This window comes from Hakea prostrata, chromosome 6, assembly GCF_041222555.1.
Source record: "Hakea prostrata isolate BN-2017 chromosome 6, UWA_Hpros_2, whole genome shotgun sequence".
NCBI lineage: Eukaryota > Viridiplantae > Streptophyta > Magnoliopsida > Proteales > Proteaceae > Hakea > Hakea prostrata.
The window spans coordinates 37,080,762-37,095,918 of NC_142605.1; the positions used below are offsets into that span (position 1 = coordinate 37,080,762).

Below are 15,157 nucleotides of genomic sequence, written 5' to 3' on the forward strand. Positions count from 1 at the left end.
AATGAAAAAACCTCATAATAGAGAATAAAAATTGATACCAAAAAGAGCCTTAAATTAGAACTGCTAATAATGACGAAAAAGAAAAACAATTTCTGTAAAATCTTTGCATCAAATTCGACAGAAAATAATTACATCCATATGGAGAATAAAATATTTGCATTAACTTGGAACAGAAAAGAATTACATCCGAATTCAAAACTCTTATGTTATGTTGAATCCTAAAAAGTCACATCATGCACATAGTGAAATAATGTTTCATACATCCAAATATAACATGGTTCTCAAGCTATCTATCCTACCATAGGCAATCTTTGATCAAGCATACTCACAAGACTTGGAAGCAAGCAGGAATTCTACTCAACCTCCTCTGATCCAAGTTTCAAACCTGTGTAATGCTATGAAGACATCTTCGGGGTCGCCTCTACATCCTTTTACAACTTCCACTATTCTATCCATAGATCGCAATCCGTCATGCTTTTGTTAATACATGAAATCCTATTATACAAATGCCACTCACTACATTTATCCACTTCATTGTGTGGGTTGCAGATGATGATGCGGACAGGGTCTCCCCGGTTCACCCTTTGTCCATAGAATCTTGAGGTCACCTCTCTTTTTTCCCAATGTTAAGAAGGTTCCTGTGTCAAACAGCAGAGGATTTAGTCTTTTCTCCCTTTTTTTTGTTATATGACAAACATCCAGGTATACTATCATCATGGGTTACAAAAGGTTTTTGACATCAGGTACGAGAGTTGGTAATGCAGAAGATTGTAAATAGCATCCACCTGCAATGTGCTTGAGAAAGGCTTTATTGCAGTTAATCATCAAGTTTTACATACAATAATAGATAGAGGCAGTGGTTGTGAAGCACTTAGGAATGCAGCAAATTCTTCGCAAGTCATTTAATGGCATCTTAGAAAATCTGATTGAACTCACCAAGCATGAAGGGAACAATGTAAAGAAGTGCTGGTTGACCATGTCCGTCCATCAAGTTCAAAGCAACATATGTAATGAGAAGACCTGTAAATCCATTACATTCAGAACTGTAATTCTGCAATCTGACTTGCAGAACTAAAAATCAATGATGAAATGCATCAAAATTGAAGAATATGTCATTTTTCTGGTCCATTAGAATATTATTTTGAGCAGAAAAATGGAATTTCTGTTCTCCCTGTGTTTTGATTTGTTCATGACAGTATAAGGGTAGGTCTCAGGGTGCAACGGTAAAGGTTTCTCCAAAATTCCCAAGTGATCACCCATTCAAGTCCTAGAAACAGGTTCTGTGTAAAAGCCAGGAATAAGGCTGCATACATTGTGATCCTCCCCAGAGCCTGCAGTGGCAGGAGTCTCACACACCGGGTACACCCTTATTACTATGAGGAAAGAAGAACAGAAAAACGTATAAAATATTATCTAAGAGTGAAAAATTAACAGGTAACAACTTCTAATAACAAAATAGATCAACAAACACAATGGTTCCACAGTCTGCTACCATTACTAATCTTTGATTTTTCAAGCAACAGTGTGGATGATCCGTTCTGTTGTCGAAAACAATTTAGCTGCAAAACCTGGCATTAGTGTGAAAAGAGAACCCAGAAAGCAATTTGTAATAAGCAAGCCACCACCTCCTTTTGTGCTCCATTATTTATTTGAGTGGTCAATTGCAATATAACTCATAATATCAGCCAAAGATGCACAACTAAAATTTCCCAGTTGTTCCAACTTTGCAACAGCCAATCCTTACATCAACCTGCCTGTAGGTTCCAGGTGTCAAAACAGATTATAGGGAGTGTTTTTGAAGCCCTAGATCCATCTCCAAATCCGAAGCCCCAAGGCCTACAAACACCCCATTAGTTGATGGACGGCAATCAAAAAGTCAGCCTCAATGCATTCTTGATATACTATGTAATAGTGGTATTTATCTTGTTGCATGGTTTTTACTTCCATTTTGGTCTGGAACTAAACATGATATTTGCATTTTAAATGTGAGTGAGGGCAAGGATTTAGTAGTTCGATTGCCTTTAAACTCTAGTTGCTATTATTATTTTTTTGAGTACATTTGACTTCTTTTAATATTGTTTTATAGTAACCTACCACTGCTATACTTTTAGTTCAACTTGATTTTATATCTCACATGTTATGCAAGAAGCATGCCAAATATTAAACTTTAAACATTAGATTGCCCTCATGCTTGAATCCACTACAACTATTGAAGCAGTCTTGATGCTAGAAAAGCATAAGAATGTGCCTTGCAGCTTGAGTCATGAAATACATGTCTGAGGCAAGCACATTAACAACGCCGGTCTTCAGCGAGAATTCATGTAGGACCCTAAGCGACAAACATATACATGATGGAAGAGTGATAACATTTCCATCTGTAGAAATGCGTACAAGAAATCTTCAAAGAAACATGGTTTATCACCTCACTCATTATCCTGTCCTTAATTGTTTTCCCTAATCCCCATATTCTCCTCTATGAATTCTGGGAGACAATTTGTTCACTCTCTTTTATCAATTTTCATCTAGTTCCATTTATCCCACACCACAAATCAACTAATACGTCAAGAAATCGATTCTCTTGTTGTTTGAAACTGTGAAGCCAAAAACATTATTTTGGTTTAAACATCTTTTTTGTCAAGTTTTATAATCCTTAGGCATCAATCTGTCCCTTCTAAGAAATCTATAATCTCATCTTAATCTTCTACTGTTTGGGCTCGCAACTTGTATGATAAAATTCTTCCATGGCCCCATCAGTTAGAGATGGACCTAGACTAAATGAGATGGCAAAATAGTGGTACAGAGTACATGCCTCCAGTCCAAAGTAGTTAATAGAGGGAATGAGTACAGTACCTAAACCATAAGCAATTATGGACCATAGGAAATATCCAGCTCGAAGATTCTTCTTTGCCAGCCAATCATACCTGCAAAGATGATCCAGTATTAATTTGTAGTAGAAACACATAACAATTGGTCTGAACGTCAAACAGGTAATAGGAGAAACAGCTTCTTTTCTGCAATTTATCTAAAAGAAATGAAAAATTTGAGAGAAAATTGAGATGTAGCTCACATTGTTTAGTAGAACATATAAGGAATCATTCCATTTTAAAAACTAAACATCTAAGAGGAGAATGAGGATATTTATCAATAGAACTTGCTCAGGATACTATCACACACTTTTTAAAAGGCAGAATAAACCATGGTTTGAGTACCTCAATGAGAAAGCAACTAGCAACCCGGGTATCAGAATGTCACCAAACCCTATAATGCTGTAACCACCCCAAGGATCAAACATGCGTGGGATCTTCAGTAACATTGGGATACCATCTTCACCACTTTTATCACCACGAGCAACCTAAAGTAAACAAACAACTTAAATGACAATAACTCACAACTCTTGAAAACCAGTAACTACCCAGCACTCTGCAGAAGACTCTGAAGAATAACTTACCACAATCATTACACTTTCATGGAACCACATCTTGGAAACAAACACCCAGAAAATGTCATACAAGAAAGCACAACCGAGCAGCACTGTGCCCACCTGATTTACCCAACAAGATTAAAAGGAAACACAAATATCAAAAATTCACTTTGCAATTATCCGCAACAATGAACAATGTGTATAAAGAGTAATTCTGAAGTCTGAATCATCACCTTGAGATTAGGTACATGAACGATCTGAAGAACTGTGATTATCAGCGCAATCCCCTGATTGAAAGTGAGGGAAACGAAGAAGAAGAGAGGATTAGGAGAAAAAGAGATCTCAGCCTGATGGAAAGTACAGTTATGTAAAACATAAATCTCAGATATATTTATGCCTTCTTCTATGATTCCAAAACTATATGGACTTCAAATTTGGGGTGTGTTTCCTCAGATTCCAGGACACTGGATGAAGGTAAGCACCCCAACCAGTGCTTAGGGTACTGTCAATCCATTCCTTTCTCTTCACATATTAGAGCAAAGGATATTTTAACAGTATTAAAAACATTAAAGCTTCTAAATTCCTGCTTTTGAAATTGGATTTTTTTTAAATACAAAAAAGACATGATTGAAAGGGGAAGGGGGAGCAGGGGTGAGGGAAGACAGTTTTGCTGAAGCTGGACTGTTTTGTTCCAAACATTTCCTCGAAGCATCCAGCACCATTATTGGCAACATTATGCCGGTTAAGTTACTCTAAGAATTTTCATAGACAATCTAATGTCGTGCTGAGGACAATCTCTCCGTTTCCATCTAAGCAGGGGAACAAAATATTGCACCCAAGTTCTTACAGTCGGCTTGATATGCTGAAAAGTAAATAGGAGAAACAGATGAGGGGCCTATGCAAGTTAAAGTAAAGAACGCTGATGCCTATGGAACTCAGGGGAGTATACACTAGAGAGGACACACAATCACAACAAGAGGAGTCTAAATCTTACAAGGACATCTTGACCTATCCAAGCAAAGGAGATGCGCCGATACACAGCCCAAACCACGGCAAATGTAATGCAGAATGGAGTAACAGCCAATGTAAGGTAAGAAACAGCTCCGAAGAATGGCACTTTAACAAATGTTTCTCCAGCATGTTTGAACCACCTGAAAGCTCATATGCTTAGTCACACTACCAGACAGTCAATTTTTATTTTAATCATTCAAGTTAAAATTACAATAGAGCATCCAATAAAAGAGCAGAGCAAGAAAATATATAAGATGGAAAAAAACCTTCAAGCAAAAACCACCTTTTTACTCTCCCCTTGTTTTCCTCGTTTTCCTCGTTAATATTATTCTGATGAATTGAATAAAGATTACACCATATTCACGACAACACATCACTGTTTATAAGTAACGATTATGTTAAGATGAGCTTCTCACATTGTTTACTACATTAATGTTAAATCTACTGGCTATCTGAACCAAAAATAAAACAAGAAAATGCTCTTGAAACTTTATAAATATCCTTTCAATTTCAACGAGTTTTGAATATAGTGCAACTCACCATACACAATCTTTTTGCAAAATTTTCAAAATTTAGGTAAAATGTCACCCTTTGGTATTGTTTCACTTCTCTATAAATACATATACCACTTGAGGCCACTCAGAGTGAAGAAATTTGGTAAGAACCCCTGATTTCGGTCTCCAACCCCTCCCTCCACTTTAAAAAATCACCTCCTCCATTTCCGTGGTGGAACCAGATGTCATACATAGACAATTTCACGGATTTGACAATATTTTGTATGATTCAAGTTGAAGGCCCCATTCCCTAACACTACTATTGCAAACTAAGGCAAATATTTAGTGGTTGCTCATTTTTTTGGTTATTATTATTTTTCACGGTTTGATACAGTAGGTTGATCTACAACTTCATAGAGTTTCTTTTATAATTTTTGGGCTAAAAATTGGCTTTCTTGACATTTTCCTTCTTGAAAAATAGCATTGCTAAACATCTAGTTGAGGCTTAATTCTATGTATTACATACCATTGGCCAACCTACAGCTTCACAATGACGCTTATATTCCAAGTTTTAAGAAAGAAAAATTCTTGAACAATTAAAAATAATAAAACTCATAAAATTAAGAAAAATAGGAAAAAATAATTACTTAATTTCATTTCAACCTTTGCATCCAAAAATGGTGATTATGGGTTCCAATACTAACTTGACTAATTAGGGTATTAATATTTTCTAAGAACCACAAAACCAGATCGCTGTGGCACCACACCCTATAAAATTTCTAATCTATCCCTGTTTTCATGTTTCCACTAATATCCCCACTCCAAGGCATGATACTGCACACAACAGTGTAGCCGAACCTCTCCCCATAAATTATAAAAATTTGTTTAAATCAGAAAGGTATGAGTCAAGTAAAAATTATAATTAGCTTTTTGTTGCTTTAAAAACTTTTAACTGATGGAGAAAAAGTAAACAAGCAGAATGAGACTTCAGACATTCCCCCCCCAAAAAAAAAAATGAACACCCAGGGAAAAAACAACGAAAAAGAAAGACACTGTATAGAATAGGTTGTATCAAAGAAATCATACAGCGGAGTACAACATACATTAGCAACCTAGAGACTGAAATGCTTATGAGCTCCTCCCCTATGTCATGCATCAATGATTATTCTGGCATACCTCTTTTAACACAATGATGTTGTTCATAGATCAAATTATCCTGTAGACTGGATTTCACTTGACTGTCAATGGCTCCATTGGATGCATTTTCCTTTTTACAATCAAAAGGTTGCAATATGTTTAAAGATCCTTCATGGGGATCTCTGAGGTTTTGGGCAAAGATGGGCCAATTGACCATTGAAAAGGTCAAGTCAAACATGCAACTGAAATGTTTCAGATTTAGGTCAAAATGTGACTTAAATCCAGAATATCATTTTTGACAAAGGCCAAAACTTCAATAAAAAAACAAAATCCTGAACTAAGTGTATAGCCCCTTCAAGCAAAGTCTATCCAACTAATTATACAAAGAAACTTTTCAGAAAGTTAAGAGAGAATATGATGCACACCAAACTGCATGGTGATTCTATTTCTACTTAAATTCCCAGCTTAACCATTAAAGCCTTCAATATTAGGCATACAAATTACAAACCATCAAAAGTCTTGGAGGACAACAAGATGGAAAACATGGTAAACACTAATAAAGGGAAGGAAAGGAAAGGAGAGAAGAAAGAGAAGGGCAGGAACAGTAAATATCAAATACTACCATTGACTGAAAGACAGAATACCTTCTGTAAACAGATAAAACAGAGTTGCAGCATAAAACATTAGAAATAGATGATAATTCAAGAGTCTAACTACCCATTCATTTATCATAGTCTTGACAAGAGAAGGAATATGGTAGCCAGTTTTTGGCATTAGCTGAGCCCAGTCACAATATGATCACAAATACGTGAAAAGGAAAGGAATAGAACACTAAAATACCTTGATAACAAAGCCACCAAGCAAGTTTGCAGGCCCTGGAAGCACAGGAAAATGAAAGGTTCAGTCTTAACTTTGAAAAGGATATGCAAGCAAAAGAGATGACCAGGGTTGATGTTCCAGCCCCCACTTCAATAATCATACCAGGTTTGGATTGACAGTCTCTACGAGACAAAAAAGGGCAAACGTGGAGTTGAAGGCTTCTGCACTAGCAGTCTTCATTTTTTTTTTTTTTTTGGGGGGGGGGGGGGGGCATTTTCCTATGCAGCCTTGCCCCAACAAAGTTTTGCTGAGAAGTTGTTCCGATACCTTGACCTTAGGCTACAACATGGTCCACCAACCATGGAGCCAAGGCGAACCCCTACTCTACATGACCAAATAATGACAAAATTGTCTACATTGAGCACACTTCATCACACATAAGTAAGGAATGACGAGAGTAACACACCTCTATGCCACCAATACAAAATAGAACCACCAAAATCTCCACGAACCAGAACGACATGAGCTTGTAAAACATAACCAAAAAGCATGAAGCAATCACAACAAAAAGGATTGCTGATTTTGCGTTGATGTCCACAACCCCACTACCACCAGTGTCTTCAGCAATTATAAATTCTTCCTTATCATCCTACAAACAATAAACCAATTTATCAGGAAATCAAGAAACCAATGAAATGAAAGATACCCACCCCGTCTACAGGGAGAATGAAACTTCATTGAAGATTCATTGTGTTAGGGACTTAGGGCTGCCTAAGGTTCGGATTTGGGTCAGATCATTTCAAATCCAATTCAGATACAAACAGCAATCTGACAGATCTCTTAAAAACTGACCCAGTTTAGTTTCCATAAAGATCCTGTATATCTTTATTTGATTTAATCAAATTCAAATAATTTTAAGTGAAACAATGACATGACAGATCCCAAAAACACTGTCCCAGTTAGATCCAATAAAGATCTCGAATATTCAGATCTGATCTGACTACTTGTATCACAGGTGAGACAACCAGGATCGAGAAGTGATCAGAGAAAACCACAAGAATTATCATAAAAGCTGCCAACATGGAAAAACAGAGCATACATCAGAATTGATTGACAACCCAGCATTAACAAAATCCAACCCAATTGGACAAGGAGAAACAAGACTTGCAGACAACCCTACCCGGAACAAGAGTCTATAAATATGTACAAACTGCAGCATAAAAATCAAGAGAAGGTACTTAAGAAGGAAAAAGACAAAAACCAAATCTAGCCACAAATAACCACCCTATTAGCTAAGAAGAACTACCTTGCATAAATCAGAAAGCCTTTCCGATAGACATGAACTCTACCAGAATAGACTTCAACATGTAAGACAATGATGAACACCAGAGTCACAGAAAAGAGAGATGGCAAGGAGGAAAAAACAATAAAACCTATAGACAAACACTAAACGTTGAATGGGGAGATGGGGGTGGGATGATTGGATTATCATTTGAGCCTTGTAATTTGAACTACGAACATGTGCAATGTATTAGACTAGTTAGAATTGAACATTGAGCATCAATGTAAGAGTATATGGTGTGTATAATAGGCCATCTTAAGGTTTCACTTGAATCACTTCAGCAAATGTTTCCCACTTGATGTCCAAAGTAGAACTAACATTTACGCTATTTTTTCCATACATCTGAGGTCACCAGTGTGTTTAGAAGGGCTGAAATAGGCAAGGTAGCCAGTTTCAATCCAAGATGATCCTTGGTACCCCTTGAGTTGGGCAAAAATATTCCATTACTTGGCAAGATCTCGCCAAGATCCCAAGCTAGGTCTCCTTTTTGAGTTGGCAAGCTGGGACTCCATATCAAGATCTTGAACCATGCCTTCAGGCAGGATTGTTCTTCAAACAAGATTGGCCTAGAAATTTTTATGGATTCAATTCCTTAGATGAACCATGAGTGATGTAGGGAGTCTCTTCGTTTGTTCCTGTTTGTATACTAGCCACAGGTTGCCTTGTCTCTAAGGATTGTTTGTTCTTTACTTTCTTCTCCAATGAATCATTACCAATTTGAAAGAAGGGGATGTGGAGGGGGGGGGGGTTAGAATCAAAGCAGGGGAAGGCAAACCTTCAACAGCCTCTCTTGCTCAATTGCCGCTTCTCTGGCACTCCATGCAGACCAATATGATGCACACAAGATAGTACCAACTGCCATCAGCCATAAAAAAACCTCTGCTATATCGACCAATGGACGTTGTGGTGAGTACAACTGCACAGCAACTGGTGAAACCTCAAACATTAGAAAATCTAGTAGCTAATAGAACCAAGAGAAAAATTAGAGCAGATGAAATACCAAATGAAATATTTTTTGGGGACAGAGAACAGATCGCAAAGTCAAGCATCATATAATAACTGAGAGAACAAAATTCTCCATGATCTCACACATGATAGAGAATTTTTTACCTGATGAATTGCCTTTCAGACGATTCTGCAAGATTTCACCAGCATCTTGTGGAAGCATCACTGCTGGTATACGTATGTCAAGATCTGTTTCATTGCGTTCACAGACCATTTTGTAGAGCTCTGCAAGATACAAAGCAGAAAACTGCTTTAGCTCTCAAATGGTACAAGAAAATCCTATTCTGACAAGTGTTAAAAGTGTTAATAGTATTCTACTAAATGTGGAGGGCTAAGCCTCTAAGACTTTAGGGGAAATGATGTCTGCCCAGGCATTAGCACCCCTCACTCTTTCTCTCTCCTCCCTTCATGTGGTTACCTCTCTACTCCCATACTGATTGAAGCAATTGTGTCGTGGGGTGCTCTTTTGATCTCGCCTGCTTGTATAACCTCTGCTACAAGCAGGACTCACCTCCCATTATATAACAAATTAAAACAATTAACTGATGAGAGAAAAACTAACAGTCCTCAATACAAAATCAGATTATTACAAAGAATATAAGAAAAGACATGAAACAATTCCTCTCCTTGAATGATTAAAGAACCTTCTAACAGTAATCAGAGAATAGTCTCACATCTCTCATCTCAGCCTGTTTGCCCTCTGCTTGGCTAGGTGGTCAGCCACATCATTGGAAGACCTATGCCTCCAATTGAACTGGCAGCTCATGACGACTAAGCCACAACTTTAGGTTTCATGTTTTCGTCGAAGAAGGATCACTTGAGGTTTTACTCTTGAGGAGAAGTAAATATGTCGGAAAATCACAACATCACAATCTTAGAAAACTAAAAACATTCATATTCAACGTAAAGATAGAGAACCTCAAAAAGGGGTAGGCAGTATAAACATTGTCATTGCAGATGCTTATCTTTCTTTAGCAGTTCATATTTCCACGGAAGAAGAAAGGTGAATTTATGATGACTGAGAAGTGCCAGAAGGCAAGCTAAGGAAATTCAGGTCTATGGATTGCAAAAGAATAGGATTCATCAAGTTTGGATTTAGGATTTTGAAGGGCAAGACTAAGAAAGATAGTGATTGAAAGTTGAGCTTGATTTGGGGTTCATTAACTGAAACATTTATTAGAATGGGTTCTAAGTAGCTTGAGTCAGAGTAAGGGCGTCAAACACTACACCAAACTGGTCAACCCATTCTGTCCAACCAAACCCGGATTCAGCCCAACCCAAACTGAATTCAGGCCTTATTGATTTGGGTTTGGGTATACAGAGATAGTGCATTTTTGGTTTTGGCTCTGTTTTAGATAGACCAGCATGCCACCAATAGGACAACACCTGACCCCCAAACCTTAAAACACTACCCAATCTCTACCAAAAACTAGCCCATACCTTGTCTTCAAACCAAACCACACCAAATTGAACCAAATAAGATTATAAGACAGACAAGCCAAAAACTGAAAACTCCATACTAATTCAGCTTCGCTTACCCTAGAACTCATAGAAAACCAACCCATTGACACCCTTATGTTAACATAAAAACATGTTAGATTGGGGTTCGAGTTTGGCAACAATTGATTGGTCCAATGAAGGGTCCTAGTGGTTTGGTAGAAGATTACCTTTTTGAGAGAATGTCCACATGTAATAACTGGTTAGTTCTTTAGAATAAAGAGCACCAGCCATTTCATCTTTTTGGATCATAGCTTTTGATGTTATGTGACGAACAATAATTTCTATAGGCAATCATGGAACTGCACTCGCTTTTAGTCTTACTAGTTAATCCCAGTAAAGCACATAGATGATGTAGTTTTCACCTCCAGTGGGGCTTGAAAGAAAGTAGGTCACCTTCTTTGCCAATGGATTCAATTCATAGATCAGCTCACTGATAACAAAGATAGAGTTGGGGTAGGGGCTTACGAAGTGATACTAGAGTATGACTAGCAAGGTACATGCTAACTATGGATAAGAACCAGGACCACCATTAGTCAAAAGTATCAAGGGGTTATGGGTGTTCATAACTACCCTCGATCCAACAAACCTAATGTTCTGAATAAATAATCCTCTTTCGTTTAATTTATAAACATTAAGCCCTATGATGGAAAACTTAACATGCTAACACACAATGGTGATCTAAAAACAGCTCAACCAACGGGAGAGAGCAGTCCAGCAGCAGCTTGATAGCAGGAAGCAAATAGGTTGCTAAGGCACAATGGTACTCTAGGATAAGCTCAACCACAAGGGCGGAACTTACCAAAATGAAAGGGAAAAAATTGATCATATGGGGGGAATTCCACTTTCTTCCATAAATTATGTGAAAAAAAAAGCTTGGAGTAACCCACTCTTGACTGGTAGGAAAGTCTCATTTCTCACAGGTTTGAGGGCTCAAGATGCCCACCCTGGGCCTTCACAAGGGCATAAGGGAGTAAGGGACAAGGTTTTAGAACTCAGGTTGTAAGTTTTAGATGATCGGAATTTGGATCATGCTGACTAATATGTGAACAGTGAAGAACTTTCAGAACAAAATACCAAATTGGGCCACAAATATAAGAAGGTGAAATATAAAAGAAACCTTAACCAAATTCCATCTCTAGCTCAATAGCTCAAATTCCAATCGAAGTTCTGCACAACTCTCAAAAACAGCAGCAAGAATATTCTTATCATAAAAATCCATGTATTTAAATATAGAGTTCTATTAATAAAACTCATCTGTCCAACTGAACAATGATTCATTGTTAGCAAAGTAAACAGGACAGGAATATATTAAACCACGAGTACATAGAGATCCCTACAACACTATAGAACTGAAAAGTGTCAGAAGACACCTTCTTAAGGGGCCAGAATCCAGTGTCAGAGGGTAATAACCAAAGAAAAATATCAAGAAAACACATAGGCCGATAATGCAAGCACCAACAAGGTTCATTAACTGCCAAACTCTGGTCTAGTGTTGACAAGGGGTCCTTATGTATATATATGCCACTTGATCATATCTTATACTTGAATTACATTTTATCATTGCAAACAACGTCATTTGGTATGGTTTAAGACATAGACACGATAAATGTTTATAAACACATATAGTACATAGAATATGCTTCATATGCAGCCTAACAAATCAGCCTACTGACAGGATCAGCAAAGCAGGTTGATGAGAAGCAAGTCTAATAACATACAAAGAACTGCCTGGATCCAAATACACGACTACATAGGAAAGAAAAAAGTAAATAAACTAAGCCAACTTCAAAAGTATCCTACAATTACAGAAGCTGTTTTGAGAACCTCACAAAAATATCCTCCAGACAACAAAATATATTAAAAAGGTTGATTGCATACCTTTCTTAGTATTTATAATTAGGATCGCTGATGCACCAGCAGCTTCGGCAACATTTGTCTTTTTGGTGAATTTACAGTGACCTCGTTGAACCAGGATAACTTCTCCAGAAAGCTGAGGAGAAAGTCACAAATTCTAAATGTTAAAGCCAAAGTAGTAATTTATCAAACTAAACGACTCACCGTTCACAAGAAAGAAAGAAAGAGGGAAAAGAAAAAAAAAAAAAAAAGCATTAAGTTTATGTATACATTTCTGCCAAGAAAAAATTATGTATACATTCTGCTTGCATGTACCTCTGGTCTATACGCCTCTATGCATGTAGAACTTTCGTACTCATATTCAATCATGTATAACTAGAGATGCAGAAGGTACGAACCTTATTCTTAGGACTGCTGCAGCAATCAGGAGGGTCTGAGAGTGTGAGCTTAGTATGACTTGCATGCTTCTCCTTTGACTCCATGGTTGTACCAAATCTAGCACCAACTCCAACAAATTCATCGGCTTCTTCGTCATCCACCCAAGTTTGGACTTTAACCTATCAAAAAGCAGGTACGGAAAATAAATGATCACTGGAGAGATACAGTAACGAAAAAGCAAGGTTTGCCACACTTATTTGGTATTGGTAAAGTATACAGAAGAGAACCAAGTATACTTCTCTCTTAACAACCTTTGTAGGAAACCAAACGAGCATCATTTAGTCATACTAAAAATTAGGCCCAAGTAGTGCTAGACTTCTAAATTCACGATGCACGCATACAACATAGAAAATTAGAAAATGATAGCTGCGGAAACTTAAAGCACAAATTTAACCCTCCAAAAATCACTTCTTCCTTCCAATTTGGTGGAGAGAAGACCAGATTAGATTCCAGCCCTGGAGTTCTAAATTACAACATTGAAAATTAGAATTTAATTGCTGTGGAAACTGCAAATAGCTTCACGCCCTCTTCATTTTCTGCGGCGATGAGGGTAAAGCATGAACAAAGTAGAAAGTTTCAGTAGAGATTAAAACCTGAATTTTTCACATCCCATCCTCAAAAAAGTGTAGTAATTTTCTAACAAAATTGAACTGCAAAATTTATCTTTTGATCCCGAAAGCAGCCCAAAACAGGAAACCCACAAACGGAACATACCCCAAACATGGAATTTCGAGAAATAGAGAGGAAGACAGTTGAAGTGAATAAGTAAACAGAAGCAATTTCTTACCAAAACGAAGTTGTTGTTACAGCCAGGCTTCTTCGGAGCAAGATCGTCATCGTGAACAATATCTCCCGCGAACACCGCCGACGGAAGACTAATAAATACAACAACTGCAACAAGAACAGCTATTCGTACAGATTTCCACAAATCCATCGAAACTTCGCAGTTCCGAACTTCCCTAAAACCTTACTTCTCCAGCCCTGCTCTCCCCAAGCCCCAATTTGCAGATGAGAGAGAGATTCTCTTTATCTCCTCTTCACATCCATAGTGCAAATCTTATATAGTTACAGACAAGATTCGTACACTTTTTTTCTTCAGAGCCGTATGACTGTCAAGTCTAATTCGTAATTAATTAAACTGTCTTATTATTATAAGTTGCTTGATAAGTAATTTTAGTTTATAGGATTTACCGGCAGCTGAAACAAGCAAATGCGTCCGTACATATTTGGTGAAACTGCAGTGAAATTTGACCGTGACTGAGTAATAAATACGTACCGGGAAGTCACCGGCACCGGTAAATCTCGGTTTTCCAGTTTTCCGTACAATAAGTATTCGTTTGGGTCAAGAGTCACGGTTGCAAGACTCGTCCCAATTCCCAAAAGCCAGATTCCCGGATGGGAATCGTGGGACCCATTCTGTTGATAGATTATGCGGCATGTATTCCGAAGAATTCCATATAGATTTTTTTTTTTTTTTTTAAAGAAGAATTCCATATTACAAATAGATGATTTCTCAAAAATCTATTTTTTTTTTCTACTTATATTTGTTGAGAGATTAATAGATAATTAAGTGTAGTATGTCTTAATCATGTTTATGGTGTCGTATATATTGAATTCACGAATTACGAATATACATTATGATATTTCAAGTGTCTAGATTCTTTTTAATCTACGCGAATATACATTATGATATTTCAAGTGTCTAGATTCTTTTTAATCTATGTCTAATGGATAGACTTGTAAGTGAGAATGTTAAGCTTTATCATTTCGATCATATAATGCAATTTCACTAAATATACGTTTTACAGAATATGATTCACTTTCAAGATGCCTTGATTGTGAAATGGTACACGTCCGACTTAAGATCGTGTGCTAGAGATCGTGGAGGTTCGAGTCCCCTTCAAAGCATAATCTTGAGAATGTTCATTGAATGAGCAATTCAATAAGAGATATCAAATCGAATCGTTATTGATATACCGAATATATGTTGATACGAATATTCTTTATTAGAGATTACAATCTACACCTAAGACTTGAACACTCCTTGATTATGTTTTTATGTTCTATTTTATTCCCCGAAGATGTTTTTTTTACCCTTCCCTCACTGTACTACTTTGCTATCGGTCACTCAGGAGT

The 15,157-nt window shown here is 37.2% G+C and overlaps 1 protein-coding gene across 1 annotated transcript; it reads right to left on the bottom strand.

The window, feature by feature from the left end:
• Positions 1 to 191: 191 nt before the first annotated feature.
• LOC149013829 (signal peptide peptidase-like 2) lies at positions 192 to 14,136 on the bottom strand. The gene is made up of 14 exons (XM_089157946.1): positions 13,809 to 14,136; positions 12,982 to 13,140; positions 12,608 to 12,719; positions 9,335 to 9,454; positions 9,000 to 9,151; positions 7,349 to 7,531; positions 6,904 to 6,938; positions 4,416 to 4,572; positions 3,655 to 3,708; positions 3,449 to 3,541; positions 3,210 to 3,352; positions 2,851 to 2,921; positions 937 to 1,020; positions 192 to 638 (listed from the first exon to the last, which is right to left on the bottom strand). Exons 1-14 carry the CDS (start codon positions 13,953 to 13,955, stop codon positions 532 to 534), a joined length of 1,617 nt encoding a protein of 538 aa, XP_089014072.1. The 5' UTR covers positions 13,956 to 14,136; the 3' UTR covers positions 192 to 531.
• Between the last annotated feature and the right edge of the window lie 1,021 nt (positions 14,137 to 15,157).